The sequence below is a fragment of the Parasteatoda tepidariorum genome, chromosome 1, assembly GCF_043381705.1.
Source record: "Parasteatoda tepidariorum isolate YZ-2023 chromosome 1, CAS_Ptep_4.0, whole genome shotgun sequence".
Taxonomy (NCBI): Eukaryota; Metazoa; Arthropoda; class Arachnida; order Araneae; family Theridiidae; genus Parasteatoda; species Parasteatoda tepidariorum.
The window spans coordinates 2401716-2417359 of record NC_092204.1 but is presented as its reverse complement, the minus strand read 5'-3'; the positions used below and the strand labels follow the sequence as shown (position 1 = coordinate 2417359).

The following is a 15644-nucleotide window of genomic DNA, read 5'->3' as shown; positions in this document are numbered from 1 at the left end:
ACCACTACAAGAATACTATATAAGATTATATTTGCTAAATATTTTTTCAAATAGAATTTTGATGTTTTTCCAACAAAGTTTATGTTTCCCATGTTGATAGCTGGTAAAATGTTTTTTTTTCTTCAGATTTTTGATTTAACTGGAGGATGTTTTAAATCTTTTATTAGTATTCATTAATAATAAAAGATTATTTTTGTTACATTTCCCTTCCATTTCAAGGGAGTAAGTGCCATTTTTTTTTTGTAGAACAGGAGGCTGTTCTTTCTTTTAAATAGAGGAAAAGATCAGGCATTTTGTATCCCTTTCTGCTCATTTTAGTATTTATTTTTAACGGCAACTGCTCGGCCAGTTCGGGCAACTACCACGTGCATTATTTGTGCTGCCCCACTTGACTTCAGGCAGGAGAAAAATAACGTTTCTTTTTTGTAAAGCCCGAGCTGAGTTCATTTCTACTTTAGGATACTTAATTAACTATTTTCCTAATAGATGGCATTAGTGGTCCTAGTTTTTCACCGATTACGACTTCAGTCGAGGGAGGGAATTGTGGGTGGGGGTTTGGGATATACTATACTGTAAAAGATTTGTAAAATTAATGTATTGAGCATCATATTATTGTGTTTTTATATTATATTATATTTTGCTTCATAATTTCATTAAATTTGCTCTAGTTGAATAAGATGTGTGTGTAATCCATTACTTTTTATGTGTATATAAAAATTATAAATACAGAAGTTATTACATTCAAAATTTTATTTTTGTAATAAAAAACTATTTTCTAACTTTTATAATAATATGAAGAACAAAATTAAACAGTCAAAAAAAAGAAAATCAATTTTTCTGAAATATGTCACATACCCAAACATACAATGTGGCTTAATTGCCTGAAAAATTTTAATGTCTTACTATATATTTACAGTCATTTAATTTTAAATTTTAGTTTTTTCATTTAAATCTTACAATTCAATGTATTTATACAAACATATGATTATAAAATATATTTATATGGATTTATTGCATTAACTTTAAAGTATGAAACTTGCAATTTGAAGTTCGTAACATTGGTAAATAATTTAAACGAAAACAACCTTTGATTTGTTTAATTTTTATAATGTTTCAAAGACAAGATTTTCAATTACAAAATTCAAAATTACATTAAATTGCTCTCCCAGAGTCCCGCAGTGAACTGATCGTTAAGCAGATCGCCAAAGTCAAGCATCACAGGCTATGATCAATGTGCGGGTGGGTGACCAGTGGAGACCGAAGGTGTGCGGTATTGGTCCTCGCTAAACTGTTCTACCGTTAAGTGCTCGACTTCTCATGCAGGTCGTCGGACTGCCGAAGAAGGGGTGCCATCCCCTCTGCAGAAAATCAAAATAATTTAAAAAATAACTTATTTAAAAACAAATTAAAATTAAAATGTGAAAATACTTAAAATTTAGATTATTTATAATTTATTGATGCTCCATTTTTCCGTATTTCCCATTTTGGAAATTTTCGTCGCATATTATGCAATATAGTGGTTTGCTATATTCAGCATTGTCACAATTCATTCAACCATAGTCTATTTTGGTGTTCTGCTGGTGCATAGCGTATGAAAACACCAATCATTTGATGAAATACTTGCGAGTTCAAATATGCGTCTATAGAGCTGAATTCGGAGAGATTCGTGCAACTCTGCTGCATTTTGTAAGATATTCTTAATTCCAGTGCTCATTTTACACCTTCTGATATCGCGCCGAATAATCTCTTGATCTTTTTATGATTGCTAATATAATCAAGAAAAAGAGTTCTTTGTCAGAAAGTGGTTATTTTATCATGCTCATGTAAAGTCTTTGAAAATCATTTTGCATTTTGTTATTATAAATAGTGCTTAAAAATATTTTTTGAATTCTTAAAATGTGCTTATTTTTTGTGGAAATATTTAACTAAACATCCAGTGATTTTACTAATTATCGAAGTCAAAATGTCTGTAACAAGATTTAAATTCATAGATCTTACTCTTTAGTTTGCTTCTTTTGGGTAAAATTACAGCCGGATTTTTAAATTTTGTTTAAACTTTTTCTTTCAAAATAGAAGAACGAATGCTTTAAAAAAGGAAATGATTAATATGTGAATAAGCTGGAAATGAATAAACATAGCTTAATAAAAGTTATAGTATATGCAGGATTTGAAATTTTTCTGAAGCTGTAGTTTCTTCTTGTTTTTAAAAATTGTTTTTCAATTTGGAATCTTATTTACATATTTTAATCTTTTTCTCTGTGATTGTTTTCTGCCTTAAAGTTAATTTTTGTTTCGAAAATATAAGTAAAATGTTAAACTTATTGTAGTGCGTGTTATTCTCCCCACTTTTAATTTTCAATACAAAGAGCATAGCTGCCAACTCTACTAGATTTTGTCAGTTTCTCCTAGTCTACTGATTTATTTAAAATTGTCATAGTTTTTGTATATTTTAGAAAATTCCCTAGATTGAGTAAGTTTCTTAAAAAAATCCCTATTGAAATAGAATTTTTGTACAGGTTATTGCTTGCTTAAATATTTAAATAAGTATTGCTAATACATAATGAAGTAAACCTCATTTATATAAATCAGTTCAAAACTTTTTTTCTTCTAAAATGTTCAGTTTATTTTTATTCAGAACTCTCTTTTTAAATTTAAAAAAATTCTTATAATTATCTTTGATGAATTAAATGCGTATTAATATTCGAAATTATGAGTAAACACAATACATAACATTTCAAGTTATGTTTAATGCCTATCATAACTGGAAAATATTGCAGTTTTTCTGTTTTGATGACTATAAAAATCCCTGAAATTCCCTATATGATAAATATTTAGTTTATTATGCAACAATTACCATGATATTTGTATTTCTAAAATCTATTGGAATTTTTCCTATCTATGTTGGCAGCTTTGCCATTTACATTATTTTAATGTTTTTCTCTTTGGTTGTTTCATGTCTTAAAGTTAATTTTTGTTTTGAAAATATAAGTGCTGAACTTAATGTAGTATATATCATCCTATTACCTTGGAATTAATTTTTTTTTCTGATTTAAAAAGAATTTGATATTTCCAAAAATTTTTTCCTATCGCCATTATCTCTTATTAATGATGTTTTGCTTTTAGGAAATGGAAATTCCTGTCTACTTGTTTCGAAATGTGTGTTTCTTTAGTGATAAAGGGGGTTTAAAGTTGCTTGTTGCTTCCTTTGAAGGTACTGATCCAGAAATTCTCCCTTTGAGCTTAGCACATGCACTATCAACCCTTGTTGCTAATGTAAGTATTCTTGTTAAAGTGTCACAGGTGATTCAGTTATAGCTTTTTTCTTTCTTTTTTTAGAATTTTTAGCTTATTTTATCATCTGTCTGCTGACTATAGCTGAATGCAGACTTAATGCAATGATTTTATCTGTGTAGTGTATCTACCACTACAAAAATACAATACCAATTCACTAGTATATAAGACATGTTAACTCTATTCTATGAGGGAGTACCTTTTCATAGTGGACGGTTGATGTGGTTGATAACTACTACAACCCCCAGGGTGCGTACAGACTCCTTATACTCCTTAGAAACTCCTTGGAAATAAAAAAGTCTCCAAGGAGTACTAGGAACTACTTAGATTTCTAAATTAGTCCTTAGAAACTCCTTAAATTATTGTGTTGCATAGATGAACTTACTAAGTACGCTGATGAATTTTTGCTGTCCAAACAGGGAAACTGAATTGTATGACTTAGCTGTCAAAATCTAATAGTTTAAGAAAAACTTTAAAGGAAAAAAAATTGAATTGCAAGAGTTAGAAGAAAAAAATAACAGCAAATAATTTAATTTTACTTGTTACAAGCAAATTTAATTAATAATTTACTGTGACTTTTTTTTTGGGTATAAAATGCCTTAGATTTTCTTATGTATTGAAATTTAAAAATATAAGATTGGTAGGTTTTTATGTTAATCTTTAACATCTGTACTTAAACAAGATATATTAAAATATTTGAAACTGGAAAATGTATTTATGTGTAAAAGTGATAACTTTATTTATTTTTCTTGATAAAGTTTGACAAAGTCAACATTTATTTCAACATTTATAACAATATGCAAACTATACATTTTTGTGAGTTTCTTATAATAACTGCTTTTTAATTTTAAAAAAACTGTCTAGTTATCTTTTGCACGAAGTTTTTTAATTTTTGATGTCTTTAAATTTTTGGACTCCTTGGATACTCCTTGGAAAAATAATTTATCAATTTCTGAAATTTATAAATTAATTAATAAAAATTAACGATTAAACTCAGAAGTTACTGAAAGATAACTGTGATATTTTATAGTGTGATTTTTTTCTGCACTAGCTCTCTTAACCCACTTGCGGTTAAGGAAATGGGCAAAATTGGGAGAATGTTTCTCCCCTACACACAGTTCCCCTATCCATTAACATGGGAAAACCGGTTTTGCTATGCAGAGAAGACTGCAGGTTAAAATGCGACTTTTGATGTGCAGAACCGTCAGTGGGTTAAAATAAAATTTATTAAAAGGTTTCATGTTTGAAAATGTTTTATATTTATCAGAATTTTGTACATATCATCAAAGCAAGTAGCAAACAAAATAATTACCTGACAATAATCATGCATTTATTATGATGTAGCTTTTTTTGTTTGGAGGGGGGCGAGAAGAAGCGTGTTCAAACATTATAATTTCAGCTCTCGTTAAATCTATATTATAATTTAAGTGCAGTGATCTCCAAACAATAATAATGATAGAAAAAAAATATTAATAATTATACATTGTACCTTGTACTTGTTTTTCATTGCAGCTAAATTTTTTATTATTAGTTTTTTATTATTTAACCTTTAATTTAAATCTGTAGATTATTTTGTTACATTGCTAAAAAAGTAGTGCTACTTTGCTGAAAAAGTAGTTGTTATGAAAGTATTAGTATTATTATTCTCTTATTATATGGTGTATTAATTTATCAGAGCCTTTATTTAAATTAGATGCTAAGTTCATGGTGTGTAGAAAGTGCTTTAAGGTGCTTATTTTTGTTTTTTAAAAGTCCTTAAAGGTGCTTTTTTTATATTGGGAGTTTTTAAGAAGTGCTTAATATTACATTTTCGAAAATTATATTTTTTCCCCATGAAGATTTTCACTGCGTAATATCAGGGCCGATTGTGCTCCGGAAAGAATCCGGATTTCTGGATTTTTCGCTAACAGTTATCCGGAAATTTTCGGAGATCGAAAAATCATTGATCAAAAAAATCATTGATTTAAAAAAATCATTGATCACAGAAGTTTCTGGAAATCAAATTTTCAAAGGTGGAGCTTAAAAACACAGTTTATTTTATTTGTTTGTAAGGGAGAGCCAGAGAGATACTTTATAAGCTTATATTCATGATTAATATTCATTTTTTATAAGTAAATAGTTATTATAATCAGGTTAACTTAAGAAAGAAAGACATATTTATAAATTTTAATTAATTCTCCAGGTCATCATAGGTATGTGTAAAATTTTAAATATATTTTAAGTAAACTAAGAAATATTGAGAAAAAGGAAAAAAAACCTTGTTTAAATTTTTTTCAATTTAAACTGTTTTTTTCTTTTTTTTTTAACTCAAGAAATTTTTCGGAATTTTGACTTGGGCTCACAATTGCCCCTGTAATATGCAAAAGCGTGCTTTTCATATTGATCTATTCAAAGTTTTCACCATTCATTCAACTTCAATCCATTTCGGCATACCGTCGGTCCATAGCATATGAAAACTCCAATCATTTTGCATGTTTGGTGAAATACTTTGAAGTCCGCATGTGAATCTATTGAGCTGGGTTAATTGAGATTATTGCACTCTCATGTGCCACTCTGCTGCATTTTGCAAGATATTGTCAATTTCAGGCTTCATTTTCCACCCTTTGATATCGAACCAAAAAAAACTCTTGATCATTTTATAATGGCTAATATAATCAAGAAAAAAGTTCCTTGTCAGGAACTAATTATTTTATTATTATCATATAAAGTCTTTGAAAATTATTTTGCATTTTGTTAATGTGTATAGTGCTTAAAAATGTTTAGTCAGTGCTTGAAAAGTACATAAAAGAGGTGCTTATTTTTTGTTAAAAGATTTAGCTTTGCGCCCTGAAGTTATGTTTGAAACAAAAGTAACTGTGATAGAAAAATGTGTTCCTCACTTTCAAAGAGTGCGCATCTCTTACTTTAGGAAAACTTATTTTTTAACTGTTAAATTTTGTGATATCACAACATTACAATGATGTTTGTTGTGATTGCACACCACAATGTTGTTAGAAATAACATTAAAAAGATCTATTTACGTATGAAATTTTTCAGCTTAAATGTTTTCTAGTGCAATCAATAATAGACTCTTATTGAAATGCCAGCATTGTTTCAGAAACTTTTTACCAAGCTCATTTTCACTGTCATTGAGTAAAAACTTTTAGATGAGATGTTATTAAAATTTGGATTTAAAGAACATTCCAATAGGAAAATGTTTTATTTTTCATAATAGACCAATAATTTGATTTGTCTCTTTCTTATAGTTAAAGCTGTGGATGAACATAGGCACCATAATGCAACCTCTAATGCTAGCTCGTTCAGGAGTGATACGGTAATATATATATTTTAATTGTCTATGTTCCAGATGTTTATTTATTTATCTTATTCTGTTATGAGTAATATAATATTTTACAATGTTAAAATTTTTTAATGTTAATCCCAGTTAGCTGTTGCCTGGGTGGAAGTACTTTGGTTACAGTTTTAACTGTGATATCGCCGAAATTCTCTGAGTATTGAATTTTTTAATAATTAAAAATCTGTCTATTAAAAATCTTGTTTTTGATATTCGTTTTTTAAAAGCCCTTAAAGGTGCTTTTTTCAGTGACTATTTTTAAAAAGTGTAATTTCCTCCTTTTCCAAAAGGAGATTTTTTTTTTCTTTGCCATGTCGATTTTCGGCAAGTGTTATGCAAAATCGTGCTTTTCACATTGTACTACTATTAAACGTTTTCACCATTCATTCAGCCACAATCCATTTCAGCATACGGTCGGTCGTTAGCGTATGAAAGCGCCGATCATTTTACATGTTTGATGAAATACTTGCAAGTCCGCTTGTGCATCTACTAAGTTGGGTTAGGTGAGATTATTGCACTCTCATGTGCAACTCTGCTGCATTTTGCAAGATATTCTCAATTTCAGGCTTTTTCCACCCTCTGATATTGAACCAAAAAATCTCTTGATCATTTTATAATGGCTAATATAATCAAAAAATAGTTCTTCGTCTGAAACTAGTTATTATATCATGATCATGTAAAATCTTTGAAACTCATTTTGTATTTTGTTAATGTATGTAATACTTAAAAATATTCTTTGGGTGCTTTAAAAGCACTTAAAAGGTGCTTACTTTCTGTTGAAAGATTTGGCTACGCACCCTGTATAAATATGCTACTGCTCAAAAAAGGCAAGCTCCATCAATAATTGGTATGTCAGTTTGCAGTTATTATGTTTAAAAAATTTCTACTGTAATTTTTTATGGAAGATAAAAAATGATTCTAAATAATTACTTCATAGCAAAGTTTTTATTTCTATAAAAATACCTAATTATTCTAAATAAATACTTAACATGTAATTAAATTTTTAACTCTACTTAAACTATCACAAAATGAATTTAAAGAAATAGCTAATGTATAACTAGTTATTTAACAATACTTAAAGTATTACTTAAGACAATCTATCGAAATGAATTATTATTGTAGATAACTGTAATGTTTCCAATTTAGATTACGAAATACTTGCATTTTCGGTGCCAAGTAAGCGAAATAAATATATAAATTTTCATTTATGTTTTTCACATTGTTTTGTACATAGACATTGCGAAGATTAGATAACCCTCTTTGAATGCACATAAATGTACTTTTTCTTTAAAATTTTAATGCAATCCTACTGTAATGTTTAAAGCAATATTGTCTATAAATTTTTTTTGTCTTAATTCAGGGATGATTGTATTTCAGGTTTTTCTTATCATCCTTCTGGATCTAAAAAACTATATGCAAGACATGTGATTTTTCAGTGAATTTCACAGAATTTTCTGAAGTTTTTTGAGTGAATGATAACATAATCAATAGAGAGTATAATAATTTACAAGGCTAAAACAGAATTTTTTTTTGCTGCCACGATCAGGATTGCCCAGTTTTTACTATTTCAAGCTAAACAGCATAAAAAAAATATACCTCATAAAATATCTTTTTTTCCTCTGAAAAAAGTCCTTGTTTTTCACTACAATCTGTTGTTAGCACACATTTGTATTTATTTATACTGTGGTTACTAAAAATTATTTTAAAGATAACGTTTAAAAGATACGTTTCCGAGCTGTTCACAGTGTTTCTCTCTAATATCTTTGGTCAACTACTATAATTGTATGTTGTCAAATTAAAAGAAATTTCTTTTTCTATATGTTAATGTTATTTTACTATTCTCTGAGTTTTATTACTGCCATGGTTAGATATAGACGTGACGTGCATGGATATATTGGTGGTGATTCCCCAATTTTGCAAATACTTTTTTACTATTAATTGTAATATTAAAAAAAAAGTATCCGCATACTCAAAAGAAAGTTTGCAGCGGAAGGGAATATGACACTGATTTATGCAAGGTAGAAGAAAGTCTGCGTTCAGTTGTATGCATGCTTTTTCCAAAGATGTAATTGCCACTTTAGTCCAAGGATTAGCAGTCAAGCCTGCAACCATTAGCAGTCGATATTACAATTTTGTACTACTCAACTTGACTATCGCTTTACAACAAAAATAGACAATTTGAGTGACATTTGGAAATCTTTTAATGTTTTTTCGTTTGGAGCAAAATTACTAATATTACTTATTATGATAATTACTTTATATGAATGTAGTTCTATGTATAACTACTAATATTAATTTGCATGTATAAATGTATATATTTTATGTATAAATATAAATAAATAAAAATATGAAATAGTTAACTGTTTACATACATTTATTAAAATTATTCCAGTGTTTTCACTACAGCGCGAGAACGCGAGAATCTCGCATATTTTTTTCTTTTCCCGCATTAAAAAATGATTAACGCGAGACGTTCGCGCACTGAATTTATCAATTTTAAAATGCACGAATCTCTCAAATTTTGGAAAAAATTTAGTCTTCCGCTATTTTGAAAAAGACATGAAAACAGCTACGGCAAGTGTTGAGAAAAAAAGTGAGTTCTTTATAGTAAGTTGTTTAAAGTTATCTCTAGTTTTCGCTGTTAATGAATTACCAAACTCCCTCATCGACAATTTAGAGCAATTTGTAAAAGTTTAAGTCTGTGAAAACTAATCTGGAAGACCTGACAAAGAGTATGAACATGGAAATAACTTCAACGAACTTCACTATTCCATAACAGAAATAAGTGAAGAACCTATGCTGGCATATGTAGAGGACAGGAAAGTGTGTGCACAATGCTACAAATTTAATTAGTGATTCCGAATAGTTCAGCATCTGTTGCAAGGTTATTTAGCCCCCAAACCGAATTAAAACAAAATATCGTAACAGATCGATTGGTAAGCATTTGAGCAAACCTAATGAGAAAAGCTAATGAAGAAGTAGATACAGAACATTTTCCATATGATAATGCAGCAAAAATATTCAATGTTCAATGGTTTAGAAATCAGAAGATGTTAAAAATTTATTGTAACTAAACAAATATTTTTTTTAAAAGTCTATTCGGGTTTTTTTAATTTTTAGAAATCTCACTTAACTTTTTGAAATCTCACCCTGTTTTTGAGAAAGGGTGAGAAATTCTCTCCCATTTTTTTTTCTGTAATGAAAACACTATATTCTATTATCAAAAATATTATGAGCTTGCAGATACTTTTGAATTGTGTGCCCAGATATTTTATGTTTTTATCTTACTATGATTATTGCCTTTGCTGCCCAATATGTAAAAATACTTTTCACACTATTATTTTTACAGATATTTATGTCAAATCAAAGATAGTCATTTAAGAGCAGCTGGCAAACGTAATTTATTTGAATTTATGTGGGCTACAGTGAAGGATCCTCTGGATAACCATACTTCTTTTGACAAGGAAGGCATGGACCTTGCTTTCAAGTATTTTAACTGCTGCACTTTGACCATGAGACTTGCTGGGATTGCTCAAATTAATGTATGTATTCTGTTTCTAACTCTTCTCCCTATATAAAAACACATTTTAAGATAACGGAGTGCGTAGCGTCTTTAAAAAATACTTAAAGGCGCATTTTTTAAAGTTTTTTAAAAGCCCCTTAAAGGTGCATTTTTCATTGGGTATTTTTAAAATTTCCTTAATGTTCCCTTTTCCAAATTATTTTATTATTATGTCGGTTTTTGCCACGAACTGTGCAAAAAGTGTTCCTTTCTCGCTCCATTCAATGTTTTCGCAATTCATTCAACCACAGTAATAGTATAATTAGGATATATATATTCTAACTGTTTTTTTAAGATAATATATTAAAAACTAACATTTTTAGTAAAATACTTAATAATATTGACATTTTTCTGGTACCCATCCTACACTTAATGAGAAAAAATTACTGACTGATTTGAAAATTTTAAGATTTATATCTGGATAAATCAGGGAAATCTGAAACCTGATTTGAGTGGCCACCCTGATTTTGTTATCCAACCTACCCTTTCACCTCATTAGAGCATATAGTTGACTGTAATAAGTATTTGATGTTAGAACCGACTATAATACCACTGATTCTACCCATGATGTTGATTAAATATTCAAGTCTGGCAACAGAAAAGCTTCAGAGTGACAGGAAGTACATAGTTTTATCTTTAGTAAAAAATTAAAGACTATATAAGTTAACAAAATTTTTTGTTCTAAAATTTTTTACAAACTATAAGATTTTGACTTTAAAGAAAGAAAACTATTTACTATTATTTTATTATTATTGTAAAAATTGTGATATTTATGGGATATATTATTCTTTGAAACAGTCCTAAATTTAACAGTGAGTAATATTTATTACTGGAAAATGTTAGCAGAAAAAAGGTTCTCATGTAAAAAAATTTTTTGAGAATCCCAAGACCCACCCTGGGCTGCCGAGCCATTAATGATTATGATGAATATTTATTACTTATTTAATCGCAAGCAAGATCGAAAAACGAAGTACTTACTAGACATTTCTTTGTTAAAAGAAGTGTATAAGAAGTATTTGTTTTACTCAAAACTGTGTTAATACATTTTTCTCTTCCTTATCAAATTTGTTCTATAATAAACCACGCTAGCTCAGTATGTTATTTTAAACATTTTAATTAATATAAAAAATATAAACACAACACTAATAAAAGACAAACATTGCTTTTTACTACATCTTCAAAAAAACAAAACGTTCTAGAGAAAAACCCGAGAGGATCGTGGGTGAAGTTTTCCCTAGCTCCCTCTTTCGGCTAAACCAGGCATTACAGTTCATAAAATAATTTGTTCTTAGTTATAATTCACTTTCTTTTTGTAATCTTTTACATATGGTTTCCATTTTGTGAAAACTAATCCCTAATTCAAAATTCATGGAGTTTACATCCGTTACACTAAATGCTTCATCCGCAACAAATGAATTTGTGTTTTTCAGAAATATTAAAAGTTTCAATCTTTGAAACTTGAATGTTTTTGAAATTTTTATAATCTTTTGAATAAGAATTAAAAAACTTTTTTTAAAAAAAATAATTCATTAACTATGTAAACTAATTTCCATCTATGACATTTGTATAAGTGATGTCCCTAACAGTATTTTTTTTTTTTTTTTAATATTCATGAAATCAAAAAGTTTTAGAACAAGTGGAGAGGGCCCAAGAATTATTCCTAGAAAATAAAAAATTGAAAGTATTTGAGGAATTTTAATTAAGTTATACAGAAAATAGAAATTCAGCATTTTTGTGCATTTTTTTTTTATGAAAACTGTTGCACACTTTATAAAAGTTTTAGAACAAGTGGAGAGGGCCCTAGAATTATTCCTCCAAAAAAATATTAAAAGTAATTGAAGATTTTTAATTAAGTTATACAAAGTTAAATGGAGATGATTGTGCTCCAGAAAAAGTCCAGATTTTTTGTTAAAGTTTCAAGAAACCATCGATCACATTTATGTATAGAAATTCTTGTATATTTTATTTAAAAGTATTAGAACTAGAATTTATACTTGGCATTTCTTTCATTTGTAAATATTTTTTCTGGTAGAATAGTAAATGTGATTAGAGATGAAAGTAAACTTAAACATAATTTTTCATTTAAATAATGCTGCATATAATTTATTTAAAATTTCATGTTTTGAAAATATCAATGATTTAAATTTATAAATACATAAATTTTTTTGAAATGCGTCATTATTGATTTTACTCAAGAAAATTTTACGGATATTTGGGTTGGGCTAACAATCATCCCTGTTTTTATGAAAACTGTTGTACACTTCATTGGGGGTTCAGAGAATTCAGGATACCTGCAAGCAAGGGTCTGCAAGAATTCAAGGTTTATAGGGGCCGATATGTTATGAAATAGAAAGTAGTGTTACACCTTTTTTCTTTTATGCTAAATTTTTCATAATTCTTTGTTTTTTTTGTATGTGTTTAGACTGTCTGGAATTTTTAGACATCTCTCGAAAAAAGTAAAATAACCAATATTTTTGTTAAAGAATTTTATAAATGCTTCTAATATTAAGCTATTTTTTCGTTACTAATTTATAAAAACTTTTTATATTTTCTAATTATAGTCTTTTTTACAGAACCATATCAACATGTTTAATGAACTTTGTCAAAATGAAAGCTTAAGTGATGCTGAAAATATTGGAAGTTCTTTAGCTAACTGGCTTATAGAAAATAAAATTATTGAATGTATATTTGGTCCAAATCTTCATGTTGAGGTGAGTTGTCTTGGGATCATATTTTTTAATTCATTTTAACATTTACTTTTATTTGATTCAAAAGATTTTTAAAAATTACTAAAACTTCAGTAGACTAAATTTAAAAAAATCATGTATTTTTCACTATAATGAATAATATAAAATTTGTGTTTCAAATATTGTTTGTACCAACATTTATTTTAGATTTTTTATTTAATTTTCTAGAATTTAAAATCTTTAAAGATTTGTAAAAAATTTTATTTGATATTTATTTCAAATGATGAATAAAATAATTTTTTTAAGAATTTCTAAGGAATATTTTGCCCTGATTTTTGCCTTTTCTTTTTTTATATTTGTGTGTGCCTAGTTTTTGCTTTTTATGAATACCAATGCGAATCTTAAAAGAATTCTTGTATGGTATCGAAAGATTTATTTATTTTTTTGACCCATTATATTTTATATAATGATGATCATGAATATGGTGATTTGATAATTCTAATTAACGGATTGTCCTCCAATTGTATACATGATTCAGACTTAGCCTTATTAGTAAGATTCCCCTTTTCATTTTGTGAAGAAAAAAAATCTCAATTTTACGTTATTAAATTTTTATGGTGATGAAATCGGGGGTCATGCATTTATTTATTAATTTCTGCAAATGAGTAAAAAGTTTTGTGGGAGAAAGTTTTGTTGTTATTAATTACCGATATTTTTTTCCTATTACCGTATTTTTCAGTGAAAGCGCCGCGGCGCTATCTAAAAATTTTTTGTTTTTTTCCTACATGCGGCGCTTCCGACGAAATATTTTTAGTAGCAAAAAAAATTTGTCAAGGAAATGATTTAAGATTAAATAATTTTCTCAGAGAAAGACTGTTAAAAAAAAATTTATAATGAAGTCGACGAAATATTCGCCCATATTGCGATGTGCTGCAGAACATTGCCAATTCTTAGCAAACTTTCAGCAGCAGCCTGTAAGAAAATAAATTAACGAAATAATAATTTTTAAAAAAACATCGCATTAAGGAGAAAATTTAAAAGGTATGTATCTTGTACCCCCAGCTTATAGAAAAATCACAAGCTGGAAATGTACTTAGCGCCTTGGCAATTGTAATTGGAGCGAACAGAAATGGAAGTACCTAATAGGACCCTAAATCCGACACTCACGGGACTGGCGAAATGCCCCACTTCGGATCTCTTTCGGAAATTCCAGTATGGCGCCCAAATATTACTATAATTCAATTACATTCAAATATTACTATATTTACTAACAAGGAACTAAAACGAAAAAGTAACAATTAATGCTAAGAAACTAACAATGAATAACAACAAAAAACAAGCAAACTAATAACGATAAAAAAAAACAAGCAAACAACTAATGACAAGAAAAAAAAAACAAGCTAACTATTAACAAAAAAAAATTAACTAATGGTAGTTTCAATGTCAACTGGGTGTGGCCAATTTATGGTCAAACAGAGGAGGGAAATGTGGGGACAAACCAGTAAAGCACAAGCACAGCTGTCAAGATTGATTGATCCGTTTTTTCCAACTTGCATTTCTTTATTTTTTTCATTGGAAATGCAGGTGTTTTTACTTCTCACTTTATTTTAAACTGCTTTAGAAACAGATGTTTCCTTTGACACAGATTTTTTTTTTTCTTCAAGCTTCTTTTTTATTTTTAAAAGAAAAAATAAAATAAGTTACTTCAAAATAAAATTCCAAATAAAAAGAATATAGCTGATTTTTTTTTGTCTACTTGTTTTACGGATTTCTGTAATCAGTTCAGCGTTAATTCAGCTACTGAGCATATAAATATTTTTTTGCTGTTCTGTTTTTTTTTGTTTTTTTTGGCGTGGTGCCAACTGGTACGAACAACTTTATTTTATATCGTTTTAGTGTTTTTTTGTTGCTGAAAGAGAACTTTTTTTGTTGTTTTTTTATGCTGAAAAAGAAATTTGTTATTATAATTTAGAAATTAAAACTTTACTTAATGAAATGTATAAAAATATTTAATTTCTTATTATACAGATGTTCTAATTGGTAATATAAAGGTCTTTTTTATAAGGATGCTTATATGCGCAGTCTAGCGCCGGAGCGGTGCTTATTATAATTTTTTTTAAAAAAATTTCATTTTTATCGATGTGCGGCGCTTTTGTTGAAAAATACGGTACTTTAAAAGAGATCTGTCATAATCAGCAATCATAGAATTTTGAAATAAAGTGAGGGTGAACAATTACTTAATTTCTTAAATTGCTTTTGTACAAAAATGTTTTAAGCAGCATATTCATTGTGTTTTCAGTTTGAGATTATTAGAATCTTAAATCCAAACATAAATTCAAATCTTAATTGAAATAAATAAAACAGGAGGTAACCAAAATAAACATAACTACATTAATTCAAATTCAAATTGGAACAGCGCACAAGGCAGCTAAAACCAAATTCAAATCTTATAAACAAGTAATAATATAAATTTACTCAAAAAAATATATAAATATAATTAAAAGAAAATTAAATAAAGTTGTGTGTCTACAGAGCAGCACTTCATCAGGGGACACACTGTCTGTAAACACACAGGAGCCTTTCTGTTGTTAGTGGCAAAGCCAAAACTAACAGTGCCCCGAGGCCCCTAATGAAAATTCAAGCATAAAGAATAATAATAATAATAATTACCACATTAAATAAATATCTACCATAATAACATTCATGAAAAACTTTGTAATAAAATCACCTTTACTGAAACAAATATACAAAACATTTAAAAGACATCAAA

At 28.2% G+C, this 15644-nt stretch overlaps 1 protein-coding gene across 1 annotated transcript in view; it reads left to right on the top strand.

Annotated features, from left to right (window-relative positions):
* Positions 1 to 15644, top strand: part of LOC107450126 (ubiquitinyl hydrolase 1 puf) — a 172789-nt gene that overhangs the window by 7209 nt on the left and 149936 nt on the right. The window contains exons 4-7 of the mRNA XM_071186397.1: positions 3124 to 3273; positions 6537 to 6604; positions 9975 to 10167; positions 12749 to 12898. Of these exons, the coding sequence (XP_071042498.1) occupies positions 3124 to 3273; positions 6537 to 6604; positions 9975 to 10167; positions 12749 to 12898 (561 nt within the window). The remainder of the gene's footprint in view (positions 1 to 3123; positions 3274 to 6536; positions 6605 to 9974; positions 10168 to 12748; positions 12899 to 15644) is intronic.